Source organism: Verticillium dahliae, genomic scaffold (assembly GCF_000150675.1).
Source record: "Verticillium dahliae VdLs.17 supercont1.7 genomic scaffold, whole genome shotgun sequence".
NCBI lineage: Eukaryota > Fungi > Ascomycota > Sordariomycetes > Glomerellales > Plectosphaerellaceae > Verticillium > Verticillium dahliae.
Genome location: NW_009276917.1, coordinates 1,037,784 through 1,054,265, shown reverse-complemented (window position 1 = coordinate 1,054,265; position 16,482 = coordinate 1,037,784). Strand labels below are relative to the sequence as shown.

The 16,482-nt window shown below is 59.9% G+C and overlaps 6 protein-coding genes across 6 annotated transcripts in view; 3 read left to right on the top strand and 3 right to left on the bottom strand.

Annotated features, from left to right (window-relative positions):
• VDAG_04418 (ran GTPase-activating protein) overlaps nucleotides 1–794 on the top strand; it is a gene marked incomplete at both ends in the record, with an annotated part of 1,430 nt that extends 636 nt beyond the window's left edge. The window contains one exon of the mRNA XM_009650865.1: nucleotides 73–794. Within this exon, the coding sequence (XP_009649160.1) occupies nucleotides 73–794 (722 nt within the window). The remainder of the gene's footprint in view (nucleotides 1–72) is intronic.
• Nucleotides 795–1,177: 383 nt separating this feature from the next.
• Nucleotides 1,178–1,687, top strand: VDAG_04417 (uncharacterized protein; the record flags this gene model as incomplete). The annotated part of the gene is made up of 1 exon (XM_009650864.1): nucleotides 1,178–1,687. The coding sequence occupies one exon, from the start codon at nucleotides 1,178–1,180 to the stop codon at nucleotides 1,685–1,687; it is 510 nt and encodes a 169-aa protein (XP_009649159.1).
• A 1,459-nt stretch (nucleotides 1,688–3,146) lies between these two features.
• VDAG_04416 (chitinase) lies at nucleotides 3,147–4,677 on the top strand (the record flags this gene model as incomplete). The annotated part of the gene is made up of 2 exons (XM_009650863.1): nucleotides 3,147–3,433; nucleotides 3,639–4,677. 2 exons carry the CDS (start codon nucleotides 3,147–3,149, stop codon nucleotides 4,675–4,677), a joined length of 1,326 nt encoding a protein of 441 aa, XP_009649158.1.
• Nucleotides 4,678–4,945: 268 nt separating this feature from the next.
• VDAG_04415 (uncharacterized protein) lies at nucleotides 4,946–7,085 on the bottom strand (the record flags this gene model as incomplete). The annotated part of the gene is made up of 2 exons (XM_009650862.1): nucleotides 4,946–5,803; nucleotides 5,868–7,085. 2 exons carry the CDS (start codon nucleotides 7,083–7,085, stop codon nucleotides 4,946–4,948), a joined length of 2,076 nt encoding a protein of 691 aa, XP_009649157.1.
• Nucleotides 7,086–8,982: 1,897 nt separating this feature from the next.
• VDAG_04414 (uncharacterized protein) lies at nucleotides 8,983–11,360 on the bottom strand (the record flags this gene model as incomplete). The annotated part of the gene is made up of 4 exons (XM_009650861.1): nucleotides 8,983–9,527; nucleotides 9,623–10,916; nucleotides 10,972–11,235; nucleotides 11,307–11,360. The coding sequence occupies 4 exons, from the start codon at nucleotides 11,358–11,360 to the stop codon at nucleotides 8,983–8,985; spliced, it is 2,157 nt and encodes a 718-aa protein (XP_009649156.1).
• A 476-nt stretch (nucleotides 11,361–11,836) lies between these two features.
• Nucleotides 11,837–14,238, bottom strand: VDAG_04413 (6-phosphogluconate dehydrogenase; the record flags this gene model as incomplete). The annotated part of the gene is made up of 6 exons (XM_009650860.1): nucleotides 11,837–12,386; nucleotides 12,472–12,906; nucleotides 13,009–13,461; nucleotides 13,493–13,565; nucleotides 13,673–13,924; nucleotides 14,225–14,238. 6 exons carry the CDS (start codon nucleotides 14,236–14,238, stop codon nucleotides 11,946–11,948), a joined length of 1,668 nt encoding a protein of 555 aa, XP_009649155.1. The 3' UTR covers nucleotides 11,837–11,945.
• Between the last annotated feature and the right edge of the window lie 2,244 nt (nucleotides 14,239–16,482).

Sequence of the window (16,482 nt, the reverse complement as noted above, 5' to 3'; positions counted from 1 at the left end):
GCAAGGAGGGCAAGGAGGGTGCCCGATCTCGAGACGGTCATTTTTGGGCGCAAACGGGCTGGAGAACGGCAGCAAGCAGGCCTGGGCCAAGGCCTTCCGGCTGCACAACAAGATCAAGGTCATCAAGATGGTGCAGAACGGCATCCGCCAGGAGGGCGTCTGGCACCTTTCTCAGCGAGGGCCTCGTCCACGCCCAGGGCCTGCGCGTCCTCGACCTCCAGGACAACACCTTTACCGTGCAGGGCGCCCGCGCCCTCGCCGGCGTCGCCCCCGGCTGGGCCGACCTCGTCGAGCTCGGCGTCGGCGACTCGTACCTCACCTCCAAGGGCGGCGTGCTTCTGGCGGGTGCCCTCGCCAAGGGCCGCAACGCCAAGCTCGAGACGCTGCGCCTGCAGTACAACGAGATCAACGCCAAGGCCCTCCAGGGGCTCGTGCCCGCGGCCAGGGACGCGCTGCCGGCGCTCAAGAGGATCGAGCTCAACGGCAACAAGTTTGAGGAGGAGGACCCTGCGGTGATTGCGCTGCGCGAGCTCCTCGAGGAGCGCAAGGAGAAGCTGGGTGGGGATGTCGTTGTCGAGGACGACTGGGGTCTTGACAGCCTCAGCGACCTCGAGGAGGAGGACTCTGATGACGAGGAGGTGGACGACGAAGAAGAGGAGGAGGAACTGTCGACGGAGAAGCGGGCCGAGATTCTGATCAAGGACGCCGAGGAGGCCCAGGAAGAGCCCGTCGTGCAGGTCAAGGACAAGGAGGTCGAGGCGCTGGCCAAGAAGCTCGAGAAGACGGGCATCTAGAGGCAGGAGACTGCCTACGTGTGGAGTATAGACTATGCGTGATGACAGAGAGCACGATGCAGACTTGGACACGATACCCCCCCAAATTCCCCCTTGATAGAATGGCATTACGTGGAGCAAAGTTTGAGCTGCATGTGACTGTGCATTCGTACCGTAGACTGACTGGAGCGGGCGCTGGTAGACAGGAGATGGGGCATCTCGCGACAGATCAGCCCACCATCGCAGGAGTCGGCAAATCATCAGGAGACCAGTGGCAGCCACTGGTCGATCGCACAGTAAATAAAGTAAAGCACAGCGCTCTTTTACAGGTGCAGAGAAGGAGGCTCAATTACAGTCTACATAATCATTATCACACGTATACATCACAAGCAAACAAGTCACACATGTCGTCAAACAAAAAGCACAATACCGAAGCAACACATCTCCCTCTCTTCCTACACACGAGACTCACCGTTGTCGAGACCCTCTGGGACCTGGCCCTCGCCTACTTCACCATTCGCACGGCCGCCATCTACGCGGCGGCCACGCTCACGGGCGAGGTTCTGCTGAGGTGCGCGGAAGGCTGGGCCCCGACGTCAGCGCGCATGCCGACGATGATGCCGCTACGTGCGCTCCTCGTGGCGGCGTGCGCGTGGGCGATCATCGCGCGGTACGAGATGCCACGGGACTGGAGGTTTCGGGGCGCCGTGGGCGGGGTGGCGGGTGGGATACTGCTGGCTGGTCTCGTGGGCCTCGTGCGGCTGGGTGGCTGCGGAATGGACGTCGGGGTTGGGACGACGGCTGTGCTGACGGGGGTGATGCCCCTCGCGTTGATGGTCCTCGAGCGGCGCGAGGGATGTGAGAGGACGGGTAAAGCTGGCGAGAAGCATGTTGGTGGTCTGCAGTGCTGCTAGCTGCTGTTTCTGTAGCTTGAACCCAAGGCGTAATCTGAGATGAGATGTTGCTTTCAGGGCAGGCTGTTTGCATCTGAGGGATCTCAGGACCGTTGAAATCGAATGTGGCGTCGATGTTTGCCGTTGACTTGGAAATCAGAGTAGAGGTGAGACATGACTGAATCTGGCGTGCTGTGGTGCTGGGACACCCGCTAACGGAGGTGGCATTCCAAGCTTCTGCGAATGTGTCTGATGTGAGGTCCCTGCCACGCGAGGCGGAGACATTTGTGAGGCCGTTCCTGGCCTTGTGAGTGATGTGTCTCCTGTAGTTTCTCGAGAGAAGGGGGGCAGCCGAGGGAGGCTGGCTGGCCCGTGATGCTTCATGGTCAGACACGGAGAAGCGTCACGAATCGCTGGAGCGGGGCAGGAGGAGAATGAGGGAAGGAGACATTGGACAACCGACAGGGAGCAGTGACGACTGACAGGGAGCAAGGACGACTGGCAGGGAGCAGTGACGACTGACAGGGAACAAGGACGACTGGCAAGGACGGGTGGGAAGTGGGAAGCCATTGGGAAGGAAGTGGGAAGCAAGTGGGAAGGAAGTGGTGAGAGGTGAGGAAGGAGGAAAGGGTGAGTGGAGTGACCCGTGGTGCATGTGGCTTGTGGTGCGATGCGCGACCCGGCGTGGCGTGAACATTCCTCCTCACGGTGGAGGAACGTTCAGGGGTCGAAGCCAGTCTGCTCTTCACCTCCATCATCATCATCACCAGGCCAGTCCCTTGTGGGCCGACATTGGAAACCTGCCTTGGCTCGGAAGCACACCATCCTTGCATCTCAACCACTCAGCCCTTGCCACAGATCCCACTGGCCCTCGCCAAAAAGTCAGTCTTGATGTCCCATCGACAGGGACCGATGCAACATGTCTCCCGACGCCGAGATTAAGAGACAGATAAGCTTCAAAATCTTATCTACTCTTTATTTTAACCATGTACCGTAGCAAGTCTATCGAGCCCGTCGAGCCTGTCGAGTCTATGCAGCCTTGTTTCCTCTGGTCCTCCTCCCACATAAACCAAAACGTCCACTACAGACGCCTCGTCTTTGCGGAAAGGGGGCCCAAATCCAGGCACGCAAGCCACAATGACACGCTTCCGACCGTTATGCATTCCTCGATTTACTGTTAGCCATTGTCCTCAACTGCTTTTCAGAACCCCCGGTCTGGGCCTTCAGCGCCTCCTCCTGGCTTCGTCCGGGCGAGACACTTCTCATGCTCGTGGCGACCTGGAAGGGCCAGCGGCTACATTCCTCACCAGGAGCGAGTGTCTCGCACCTCATCCGTCTCGCATGGCTTGCAGATGATGGATACCGAACCATGGAGTATAAGTGCTTCAGGATCTGAACCCGTCATCTGGATGTTCACTCTCTTTGCTCTCCATCACTATACCCTCCCAGGCCTCGCACAGCAAGCAGCGCATCCATCAACATGCTGGGGAAAGACCTTTTCACTTCGGCACTTCTTTTTGCAGCGGCTGCCAGTGCCAGTCCCTACAACAAGAACCTTGACCTCGATGGGCCCAAGTCGGTAGAAATCGCCGTCCAGACAGTGACAAAGGTTGTGCATCTTCAGAGCACTGCCCGTCCCACTTCTGTGGCACCCAAGGACGACGACGAGAACCTGCCCGTCATCGACGAGCCTGTCGATGACCTCCGGAATATCACTGAACGCGCAGCTGTAGCGGGCTACAGGAACGCTGTCTACTTCACGAATTGGTAATATCGCTCTAGATCCACCAAAACTCGGGATGCGAATGCTGACTCCTTCTCTCAGGGGCATCTATGGCGCCAACCACCAGCCTGCAGACTTTCCAGCTGACAAGGCCACCCATCTTCTCTACTCGTTCGCTGACATCAGATCAGATGGACAAGTGTAAGCCAGCCGTTTCCAAGTGGCACGCATCGTCCGCTGACAACCTAGCGTCTCGTCCGACACATATGCCGACCTGGAGAAGCACTTCCCTGGCGATTCCTGGAACGAACAAGGCACCAACGCCTACGGCTGTATCAAGCAGCTTTACCTCAGGAAGAAGAAGTTTCGCCAGCTCAAGCTTCTTCTCTCCATTGGCGGCTGGACATGGTCTCCCAAGTTCGCCCCTGTTGCGCGTACCGAAGCTGGCCGTCAACGCTTCGCCTCCAGCGCCGTTGCTCTTATGGCTGATTGGGGGTTCGACGGCCTTGACATTGACTGGGAGTACCCCAAGAATGCCAATGAGGCGCTCGACTTTGTTCGGCTCCTGGCCGCCTGTCGCCAGGCCCTGGACAACTACGCTGCCAGGTACGCCAAGGGTTACCGCTTTCAGCTGACCATCGCCGTCCCCGCCGGTCCTACCAACTACCGCGTTCTTGACATGAAGAAGATGGCACCGTTTGTCGATGGTTGGCACCTCATGGCTTACGATTACGCGGGTTCTTGGTCCGGAAAGACCGGTCACCAGTCCAACCTCTACAGGAGCAAGAGCAACCCTGCCGCCACCCAGTACGACACGGAGACTGCCGTCAACTACTACCTCAGCCAGGGCATCAACCCAAGCAAAGTGCTGCTCGGCGTGCCGCTGTATGGCAGGTCCTTTGCGCGCACCGACGGCCTCGGAAAGCCGTATTCAGGTATCGGCAAGGGGTCCATCGAGGCCGGTGTCTACCACTACAAGGCTCTGCCGGCACCCGGAGCCGAGGAGCGCTGGGACGCCGAAGCTGTGGCCGCGTGGAGCTACGACAAGAAGACGCGGGAGCTCGTGACGTACGACAACCAAAACTCGGTGAAACGCAAGGCCGACTACCTCGTCAAGAAGAGACTCGGCGGTGCCGTGTTTTGGGAGTCGGCTGGCGATCGCGCCGGCGATCGCAGTCTTGTGAGGACCGTGTCGAAAGCCATGGGCGCCATGGACCAGACGAAGAACTGGCTGTCGTACCCTGCAAGCAAGTACGCCAACATCCGGAAGGGAATGCCGGGACAGTAGATGATGTTACGGCAGTGTGCTATCATGATACATGAGACGGAGTTTAGCATGGGCGCTTGATTTGATACCATTTACAGATAGATTATTACGTGTTTTGAATTTGATATTTTCATACGTTTAACTTTTACTGTGTTTCTTCGAGGCAGTGTGTACAATCCTCCGAGTCTGTATGCCACCAGATCTTCCTCAATATCTCGAAGGCTCTCTATTACTTGGCACTTCCATCCTTTGAATTCCCCAACACAGGTCCACGTCAGGGAAGCGATCCCTAAAGAACAAAGACAACAGCCGCCATAACAACCATGCCAGCGAAGCCCGTAACGCCGACCCGCACGCCAGCTCCCTGATCATCCTCAGCATTGAGCGTTCCGCCGTTCGCCCCCGTCGTCACGGCCTCCAACCCACCGTTCGACGGTGCCGTCACCTCGGCCGACACGCCGGTCGCGAGGCGCAGCGACGTCTGCATCGTGAGGCCTGCGCCGAAAGACGACGTCGCGACCAGAAGCGTGCCGGGCAGAGTGGCCGTTCGGTTCGGGGCGAGGCCGGTTGGCGCGAGGAGCGCCGAGGGTTGGGTGTCGGAGCCGGAACCGCTACCGGCGCCGCTGCCCGAGTCCTCCTCCTCCTCGTCTCCTTCGTCTGCATTGTCTCCTGCTTCGCCTGAGGACTCTTCTTCTTCTTCTTCTTCTTCTTCCTCCTCTTCGTCTTCGCCATCACCAGATTCCTCCTCTTCATCGCCAGCTTCCTCGCCGTCGCCAGCTTCCTCGCCGTCGCCAGATTCCTCCTCAGAGGAAGAATCCTCATCCGAATCCGACTCAGAGTCCGAGTCCGAATCAGACTCCTCGTCTCCTTCCTCGTCGGCCTCGCCGCCATCCTGCTCCTCGTCGGCGGCCCCCTCGTCGCCCGCAGGCCGGTCCTGGAGCTCACCGCTGCCAGAGTCGTCCGTGCCGGGCAGGGGCTCGAGTCCCGTCTCGCCGCCAGACGGACCCTGGACTTCCTCCGCGTCACCGGGGACGGGAGCAGCGGGGGGCGCGACGGGGGCGGTGCCGTTGCCGATGACGGCGGAGGGGGGCGCGCTCGGGAGGGCGCCGCCGACGGGCAGAGCTGGGATGGGCTCTGGCGTTTGGACCTGTTGAGTTTCTTTTAGCTTTTCCGTTGTCATGCGCAAGAAGCGGGAGGGAGAGTCAACTTACGGGGACCTGGGGGAGAGTGGCGTTCGTGGGGATCACGGGCAGGCTCTCGACGGGTGCCACGGGGACCAGAGGAGCGGCGGGCGCGGATGGTACGAGGGGTGCCGCCAGAGGCGGGGACGGAATGGCGGATTCGACGAGAGATAGCGGCGTCGAGGGCTCGAGCAGGGCGGAAGAGGCACTCGGGACAACAAGCTCGCTGGACTCTGTGGGGAGAAGGAGATCGCTGGACGCCGCCGATGGCGCTGGAGGGTCGGTTATGTCGAGGGGCAGGCTGGGAACGGCCGACTCGCTGACGGGTGGGATCGACGAGGCGGGGTCGACCGACGGCGCGGCGCTGCCCGGCAGCAGGGGCGCGAGGGTGGGAATGGCCGATTCGACGATGCTCGATGCCGACTCGGAAGGCTGGAGAGGGTCGGCCGGCGCAATGGGCTGCAGGGGACTAACTCCCTCGACCGGGGCTGCAGACTCGAGCGGCAGGGCGGATTCTACCGGCGCCTCAGATGGGATGGGGGCCGAAGACGCGGCTGGCAGAGAGGACTCGGCTGGCGCAGAAGATTCAACGGGCAGAGCAGACGAAACAGGCAGAGCAGACGAAACAGGCAGAGCAGACGAAACAGGCAGAGCAGACGAAACAGGCAGAGCAGACTGAACCGGCTCAGCACCTTCCGGCGGCTGAACCTCCTCGATCTGCTCGCCACCGGTGCCGGGCAGCGGTCTCAGCTCACCAACGGTCTCCTGCAAGCCGGGCAGGGGCCGCAACTCGGCACCCTGTCCACCGGTCTCGGCGCCGTCAGGAATCCCGTCCTGGTCGGCATCAGGGAGGTCGGCCACCGGCTGCTCAGCTGGCACCTCGGGGGCGATGGGAGCCTCGGGGGCCTCTGGAATCTCAGGGGCGAGGGGAGCCTCAGGGGCTGCTGGTACCTCGGGGGCTGCTGGTACCTCGGGGGCGATGGGAGCCTCGGGGGCCGCGGGAACCTCAGGAGCGGCAACATCACCAGCTGGGACCTCGGGCGCCGGGACCTCGACAGCGGGCACACCCTCCTCGTCGTTCCCACCCGGGACAGGCACGGCCGGCTCGGGCGCCAGGACGGGCACCTCCCCAACTCCCTCGCCAGGCGCCACCTCCGGCGCGACAGAGGGCACGGCGGGATCGACGCTCTGGGCCGCCGCGAGCGAGGCCGAGGCGCTCAACAGCAGGATGATGGCCTTGAAGTGCATCGTTCTTCTCGTGATCGTCGTCGCGGTACGTTGTCGCGAATTACCCGTTGTGAGGGTCTTGGAGGTTGAGTAATGATCGTGAGGCAGCGTCCAACAGACAGACAGACAGATAGGCAAGCCGTACAGAGAGAAATGCCCAACAATATGGCAGGTATTAAAACAGACAGGACAAACACCGCTAGGGCGTTGCGTGTGAGAAGAAGAAGAGAAGAAGCAGCGAGTCGTAGAGACGGCAATCAGGTGAAAGAAAGAAAAATAAAAGACAGTGATAGTGAAGGTGAGGGGGTGCTGGCCGGCAGTCAAGAAGAGAATGACACAAACATTTGAGACAAGACGAACTTGACTCGAGGAAATGAAGATCGAAGAAAAGGCAAGAGAAAGAGAGAAAGAAAGGATGTCTGCATCGGAGATCTCTCGTCTTGACGAAGAGGGAAGAAACCAAAGAAAAAACCCCAAAAAGGGCGGCAACGAAAGATGGGGAGGGGAGTCCCATGGGCCGAGCGGGACTTGGCGGAGCTGATGTCTCGCGAACCCCCCCGTACATGATCCGCGACAGAGGCCGTCTGATGTTGGGGGGCAAGGCTCCGGCGTTGCGTTGCGGTAGGGCGGACATGGCACGGGGGCGGTAAGCGTGTCTGAGCGGGACGGCCGTGCTCGGGCTGTCTCTGTCTCGGTGTTCAACCCATGTGCTTGTGTGTCTGGGTTGGGTTGATGGTGGTGAGGCACCAGACCTCAGATGGTCACCAGACCTCAGATGGTGTGGTGAGGCACCTCGGATGGGGAGGTGGTGAGGTTGAAAGGAGGTCAAGATTACGACATTTAAGCATGATTAACCTTTGAGACTAGTCTGACGGCGAGGTAACCATCTCACAAGCCACACCGTGAGGGGACCTGAGATTGACTTTGGTCGTCGGCTCCATTCCTGAGACGACTCGCGTGACCATCATCTCCAACCACAGCGATGAACGAACATCAGTCGTCATCCCCAAGCCTTCACCCAAACATCGCCCAGAAAACCCCAAATCCCATGGCATCAATGCACAGGCGCAACCCTCAGACGACACACGTCATCCAAAATGGCCGTCCCCCCTCCTCTACCCAGAGTCCAGCATCCACGCGAAAAGAGGCTGTCCCAGGAAACAAGGAGGCCGTCTCGAAACGTCCGACCCCTGCAGCCGATCAAACAACCGGCTCCGAACCAACAGACACGCCGAGGCCAGCATGTCGCGCTCTCTCGTCGCGCGGCTGACGTCCGCTTTCGCTTCGCCTCAATGGAACTCGTCTCTTTGCTTCCTCTGCCCTCTTGTCTTACGCAGTCTCGACTCGCTTGGCTGACCCAGAAGCCAGACGTACAGCAGACAACGAACACGCAGGTGCACCGACAAGGGGGAGGGGGTTAGGACATGGCCAGATGAGGGCAGATGTGCGAATACCGAGACATGCTCCGTCCACCCCATCCCGGCCGGGCAGGGCACGCGCGAAGAAAGAGAGAAGAAAAATAAAAAAAAAAGCATTTGGAGCTATTGAATGCACACAGCTAGCGCCATGGTCTGTACAAGTACACGTATTCCCATCTTGATGAAAGCTCCCACACACGTTGCATTACTGTGCATCGCCAAGAAACCGTGCCCCATGTAACCCTGCCAGACACTCCCAACCCGGAACCAGATACGGAGCCTCAATCGCAGTGCCCCTAAACGCCTTCGTAGTCAGGGCTACGGCGAGAAGAACAAACGCAGTCAGCAAACCTGATCGAGATACGGTGGGAGAACGGGGGCCTAGAGACCCGAAATAGAGTTCGATAGAGGCAAGCTGGCAAAGCAAGAAAGGGGGAAAAAAGAAAGGGGGAAAAAAGAAGGGCGTCGCCTCACATGTTGAAGCAACCCAATGCAGTGTCCTACACGCCCTCGGATTGATTCTCCCCCGGCGTGTTCGTGTTTGATGGCCCGTGGAACGCGTCGCCGAATGCCGAATCTTCCATCTCCATGTTCAGGTCCAACCCATCGCCAAGCGAACCCGCTCCGCCGTCCAGCCCGCCGTCGTAGCCGGCCAGCGCCTCACCCGCTGTATCGAGGTCACCGAGCGAGCTAAAGTCGTTGTCGCCTTCAGTGAGCGCCGGCGTTCCCACGGCTGAGCCTTGCCGAGCGGCAACGGCAGTAGGTGCCGTTGCTGCTGCTGCTGCTGCTGCTGCTGCTGCGGCCGCCGCGGCGTCAGGGGCAGGGGCAGGGGCAGAGGCAGAGGCAGGCGTCGTGTTCGCGTTCGCGTCGGGAGACACACCACCCTTGGGCACAACGACCCAATCGCCGCTGCCCTGATCCTGTCCGCTGCTGGCCGCCGCATCCTTGTTGGCATCCGTGTTGGCCATGGAGACGTCTGGCCCAGGACCGGACGCTGCAGCCGGCGCGGGGAGAGGGTGCGCCCAAGTTGGCCGGCGTCGCCACACTTGAGTTCAGTCCCGACGGCGTGGGGAAGTTGAGGGTCGTGGACATCGACGATAAGCCCGTATGCATCTCGTCGAGAAAGACCCGCAGCCGTACCGCCCATGTCGATATCAGCGTCATCACCGGTAGCCCCGCTCTGCTGCGATCCGGCCTGCGAAGGACGGCGTGACATGTCGTTCGACTCGGCGCCCAAGTTGGGGACAGCGACTGGCGTCGCCTCCTTCACAGGCGCCGGCGTCGCCTTCTTGGCAGGCTCAGGCACGGGTTCCAAGTAGCCGCCCGCCTGCACCCGGTTCACGCCATGGAGGACCGCGATTTGACGTCCGAGATGCGCCTCGACCTGCGCCACAATGTCGTCGATCTTCTTGTTGTGCTTCTGCGACCAGGCGCTGCTGCCCTCGTCCGAGTCAGTCACCTGACCCTCGAGACGCCAGAACTCGGATCCGCGTTCCTCGACCGAGTGGCGGAGCTCCTTCTCTGCGCTGAGAATGGTCGCGTTGGCCTTCATCTTGGCGATGGCCGCCTCGTGGTCAGCCTTCATCTTCTCAATCTCGGCATTTGTCGTGTCAATGTGCTCCTGCGCCCGCTTCCTGAACTCATCCGCGAGGCCCTTGTCGAGCTTGCCGATGTAGGGCTTGTCGGGGTTCTCCAGGTGCGCCTCGCCGCCCTGCGAGGAGAAGATGCCGTCCGTGAGAGGAGCGAGCTCGCCCTTCAGACCGAGACCCAGGTCGGGAGGGGTGATGTGAATGAGCGAGTACGGAGAGGACAAGACCTCCTCCATCCACTCGTGGTTCTGCTGGTACCGAGAGAGTGCAATATCCCGGGGCGTCAGCGTGTCGAACACATCGCCGTAGAGATCCTCGTCCTCCAGCTCGAGCTGGAGGGCAGCCAGGGAGCCGGGAGGCGGAGGCGGCGCCTGAGACTGAGCCGCCGCCTGCGCTGCCGCCTGCGCCTGCGTCTGGCGGCCGCCCCGGCGTCCGGTGGGCATGACCTGCGGGTGGGTGGGATACGCCATCTGCTGGGGGAGTCGCCTCGACTGAATGGGCGCGTACACCTGCTGTCGGTTACCGCCAGTACGCGGCCACGCAATCTGCGGCCAGTTGCCGCGGTCGGACAGCATAAAGTCCTTGCGCGTGATCTGGCCACAGTTCTGGAGGTAGTTGCGCTGGTTCAGCATGGTCTGGCTGTCTGGCGTGAAGGGAACCATGTTGATCGGGAGACGGTCCTGGGGGTCGGCCTGGCCGTAGTGTACGAGCCACAGGCTAATGTCGGGCTGCGGCGCGTTGATGTTGACCTGTTGCGAGGGAACCAGTCGGAACCTCCGGCGAGCGCGGACGGCCGCTGGGTCGCCGGGCGCGAAGCCCGTCTTGTTGTAGTAGATCTCAAGGTTCTGTCAAAGTCAGCGAGTTGCAGCGGCAACGTCACATGGGACAAATCATGCGTACCAGTCCATTGCCGACTTCCTGGCGGTGGTACTGCTCAGGCGCCCAGACGATGCCGTCGCTGGCAAACTGGGTTCCCAGCCTCTTAAGCGGTTGCCACGTGAGGAGAACCTGACCATCGTTGGGGCGGTCAAGATAGGTCCAGAAAAATGGTGCCTTGTCTTTGGCAACCTGGGGGGCGCCTAGCAGCCATTTGGTGACGTGTTGGAGGTCGAGTCGGCCTTGGTTGGGATATTGGTTCGCGGAAATGAGGTGAATGTGCGGAAGCTGCCTGTCGTGTCAGCGCGATGTCTGGAGAGTCAAAGGGGTGAATCAATGGATTCACGGTGATGGCCTACAAGCTGTTCCTCGATCGCGTCGCTAGGGTCATGAATTGGTTGTTGCTGCGCCATGGTCAAGCGAGGGAAGGCGCGTCAGCGGCCGATCCGAACTCGGTGGAAATCTAGGAAAGAGTGTCGTTGCCTTTTCGGGTGCTAATGGGTCCTCGGACCGGGCAGCGCTGAAGTGTAGATGACTGCCGATATGATGAGGGGGGGCTGGACGATGAATGCTGCTCGGCGAGTGGCACTGTGGTTGATGGTTGTTCAGCCTGGCCCTTCCTCGTCGTGTTGGACGCTGGTCACGGCGCGCCCCAACCCCAAATCCTTTCGCGACGAGGCTGCGCACGGACCACCTGACAGAGACACGCAACGCACTCCTTCGGATCGGGTTTAGTTCGGGAGGTCCGCAGGTACCAAGTACCTACCTGTCGGGGTGCCATGAGGAGTACATGGTACATGCAGGCTTCAGTTGGTAGGCTCCATTTCCAGGCAACATCAGTGTCACAGCATCACGACCTGTGCACGTCATGACACTTTGGAGCAAGGTTCATGTTACAATTGTCTTTCATTTCATGATCCAGCATCTGGCTGGCAAGTACGTAAGATCACCCCATCCTGTCCGGACCCGGACCCATTACCACAGCGCACACACCCCTTTTAAGCCTGGTACGTAGACGCAGAAACGTTGCCGCCACGGCCGGTCCAGTTGACGTGAACATCCGTGTCGACGGGGTACTTCTCGTTGGCGTGCTCGGGCTTGACACGGAAGGTGTGGGCGCCAAAGTAGTCACGCTGGGCCTGCAGAAGGTTGGCGGGAAGGTCCTTGGTGCGGTAGCCGTCGAACCACGACAGAGCGGTAGAGAAGGCGGGGGTGGGGATGCCGAGGAGCGCCGACTTGGCGACGACGTCTCTCCAGCCGGGCTGGGCGGTATGGATGGCCTTGTTGAAGAAGTCGTCGAACAGAAGGTTCTGGAGGTCGGGGTTCTTGCGGTAGGCAGAGGTGATGTCCTTGAGGAAGACGGAGCGGATGATGCAACCACCGCGCCACATGAGGGCGATCGAGGGCTTGTTGAGCTTCCAGCCGTACTCCTTGGCGGCCTGCGTTTTTGTTTTTGTGTCAGCAAGTCGCACATCTCTGCAGAGCATCTGGCTTGTGTGCGCCGGGGGGTGACAAAAGACGTACCTCCTGCATGAGCATGAAGCCCTGGGCGTACGAGATGATCTTGGAGGCGTACAGAGCCTGCTCGAGATCGTCGAGGAACTGCTGCTTGTCGCCCTCGAACTTCTGAACGCGGCTCTCGAAGTGAAGGACACCAGAGGCCTTGGTGCGCTCGTCCTTGATGGCGGACAGGCAGCGGGCGAGGACAGCCTCGGCGATCAGGGTGACGGGCATGCCGAGGTCAAGAGCGTTGACGGCGGTCCACTTGCCGGTACCCTTCTGGCCGGCCTTGTCAAGAATCTTCTCAGCAAGGGGAGTGCCATCGTCGTCGTTGAAGTAGAGGATGTCACGGGTAATCTCGATGAGGAAGGAGTCAAGGACACCAGTGTTCCACTTGGCGAAGGTGTCGCCCATCTCCTTGTAGGACATGCCGAGGCCGCGCTTCATGATGTCGTAGGCCTAGTTGGTTGGTCCAGGTCAGCGTCCATTTTCAACATGCCGCCCATGGCACTGCACAAGAGACACAAAAGACAGCAGATGGGGGAGCGGACGTGAGCTTACCTCGCAAATAAGCTGCATGTCACCGTACTCGATACCGTTGTGGACCATCTTGACGTAGTGGCCAGCACCCTCGTCACCGACCCAGTCGCAGCAGGCCTCGCCGTCGCTCTTGGCGGCGATGTCCTGGAAGATGTCCTTGATGAAAGGCCAGGCCTCCTCGTTACCACCGGGCATCATGGAGGGACCGTAGCGGGCACCCTCCTCACCACCGGAGACACCGGAGCCGACGAAGCGCAGGCCCTTGCTGGCGCAGTATTGGGTGCGGCGGTTGGAGTCGGGGAAGTTGTAGTTACCGCCATCAATGATGATGTCGCCGCGCTCGAGGAGGGGAATGAGGGTCTCGATGTAGTCATCGACGGCCTTGCCGGCCTGGACGAGGAGCATGACACGGCGGGGCGTCTTGAGCTTGGAGACGAACTCCTCGATGGAGTGGGCGCCAACGATGGACTTTCCCTTGGCCTCGTTCGCGAGGAACCCGGTCGACCTTGGCAACGGTACGGTTGAAGGCCGCAATGGTGTAGCCATGGTCGGCCATGTTCAGAATGATGTTCTGTCCCCTGATCAACGGTCTCAGCACGGGCGCGGGGCGGAAAGGGGGAGGGGGGGGGGACTGTTCCGGCAGAGACGGTACAGCTCGAAAGGAGGGGCGGCTTCAGAAACTTACATGACAGCAAGGCCAACAAGGCCGAGATCCGCGCTTGCCACATTGTCAGTACTGGACTTCGTCACGGAGGAAGACAGAGCTGGAACGACGCCGCCAACAATGTTGACGAGACGAGCGCTGGGTCGGGGCGATGGAGGCGTCAGAGCGAGGGGAATCAAGGCAAGTGGGGGGGAGGAGGGGTGATCTGGCTTGGGATTCTTCTTGGACTGGCTCGAGGCGCCGTCACTCTCAAGCGCAGTGCCTCCAGCATTGCTGCCGCAGAAAATGGCATTTTCGACAAATGACACGAGAGTCGGCTTCCTGGGCGCGAGATTGCGGGAATTGACTGCCGTGTCATCGTGGAAGGTGCCAGAGCCTGGGCGAGCAACAAAAAAGGGTTGAGGGGCGGGGTGTTGGGGTAATCGCTCGGGTTTCCGTCATGACGAAGGACGAGGAAAGGCAGAGAGACCAGAACCAGAGCCAGGAACCTGAGCCAGAACCAGAGGCAAAGACAGAGAGGTAGAGGTAGCGGCAGAGGAGCCAGATGGAGGGGTAGAGGAGCTTTTGACTTACACGGCGCCAGACATGATGAAGGTCGTTTGGTGGGATCGGATTGCTTGCGATTGAAGTTACAGCAGCAAGGTGGGTTCAGCGGGAAGGGAAGAAAGTGGTGGGAGGAGAGGTGTAGATATTTATCTCCAGGCGAACCGAACCGAACCGGAGCAGGACAAGAGCTGAGGGGGGTGCGGAAGTTATTATTACGGAGTTCCTGGCTCATAGGCTCCAGGCTTGGGCTCCAGGCTCTACCTAGGTAAGTAGGCTCTAGGTAGGCTCTAGGTAGGCTCATGGGGAGAGGATGGGATGGGCGATGACAGAGCGCCCCAATCATCGGGCGGGTGTCACAGTGCCTGGCCGGGAGGTGAGTGAGGGAGGGGCAATGAGGGGTGGGGCCTGCCTTTTGTCCCCCTCCCCCTTCCCCCCTCTCCCCTCTCCCCTCCTTAGGTACTTACCTTACGTTACCTGCTTGCTGTGAGCGGCGGGGTGATTTTGGGTCTTGATCCCGGTTGCTAGGATATGCGACATGGAGAATCTCTTGTCTGCACTGGGCTTAACGCCGCGGCGTGCCACGGTCCAACGTAGGGTTTTAGCGGGCATTGGATCGATTATGACGCTGAAGATTGCCAGGCGCGCGTGGGGTGCTGAGCTCGCTCTGCTTTCGCTTCGACTGCCGCTTGCAATCAGCATCATACAGTAAAGCAAATATGCTTTCCGCGATCCATGTGCACACATACATAGCAAGGAGAGAACGAACCATTTACTGACAGATTGGGGGCGGGAGAAAAAGAGGGAGAGAAAAAAAAATATGCCGTCCTTGCTACACAGTACCTTGCTACACAGTACCTTGCTACACAGTACCATGGTGCCTCCTGGACAAACGTCGCATACACCCCAAACATCAAACATGACTTGCGAAATCCTTGCTGATCAAGCACCGAGCATCATCTACCGCGCGCCACTTCCTCAGAGCAGCGTCGTCATGGGCGCGCATGGAGGGGCAGCCTGAACCAAGCGGCCCATGGCCCGCATCACTGGTCCAGCCCAAACAAACCAGGCCGGCCGCCGGTGGACGTGACGTGGGACACGAAGCCATCGTGGACCCCCCTTAACCTCTACCTAGAACTAGAACCCTTGGGCACTGTGGTCCGAATCCGCTTCGGCCGAACCATCCCATTGGCCGCTCGCCATGCCAGTTTCTGCCTCACACTGCGGGTGTTCCAGGGAACGCGATCTGCGACTGCGACTACGGACACCTCCCAAGGCTGGTTGTAATGTAAGAGCCCAGAGGTTTCGAAATCCGGCGCACCTGCACCAATTGGTATGAAGTGACCCCCAAATGACCCCCAACCTTCCAAGCCGAATAAAATGGGAACGCCTGCGACCTCGTTGAGTTGCCTCTGGTCATGACTGACCGTCGGGCTGCCGTCGGCCTAAATCGCACCGCCTCCCTCTATGCGCGGAAGCTCCGGCCCTACTGATGGTGGTAGTGCGTGCCCCTCGCAAATGCGTTTCTTTTGAGGGGCATCATGGTCATGTTCTCAGCCTCGCCTGGCACCCCTGCCTCGGCCTGGAGATGGCGTTGCTCCCAAGCGTTCCGGAATCCTCGAGGACAGCCAGCATTTGCATTCCGGTTTCTGCCCGACAATTCTGCTGCCTCACTCGTGGAGGTTCCGCCTCGGGCGTCTATGTTAATGAATCCCCCCCCCTCCTGACATCCGGGAGGCCTGTGAGGCTCGAAGCTCGCGCCCAGCGAATTGAGCTCAGGCGTTCTTATCCGTTGGGATCCACGCTAAATACGGATGAATCGTGACAAAAATGTCGCATCCAGCCGTCTTCGGGGCTGCACCGAGCCACCGGGCGCCCGCCCGAAGACTCCGCGGAGACTCCGCCGTGACATGACTGATTAGCCCGGCAGAAGTCAAGGAGATGTCATGGCCAACAATTCCCTCGCGACCAAATTTTCCGGAGAACCATGAACAGCGTGGGGGGTTGGTACGCTCCAGCCACACATCGCAGCCTCTGTGCACGTGATTTCACCGCGAGGACGCCACACATCCCGCACCAGGCTCCCATCCGTCCAAGGCTGAAGTGGATACGGATTTTTCCACCTGCATCAACATCACGACAACGCGATTGCCATTACAGTTTGCGCCAAAACTTCAATACGACCGAGATATTGTCACTTTGACAATCGCAGTACCGATTGAAAGATTAAAAAATACCCTCCACTCAAACGCAGGCACTCTTTGAGCAGGAAACCGGCTCAGAGGTAC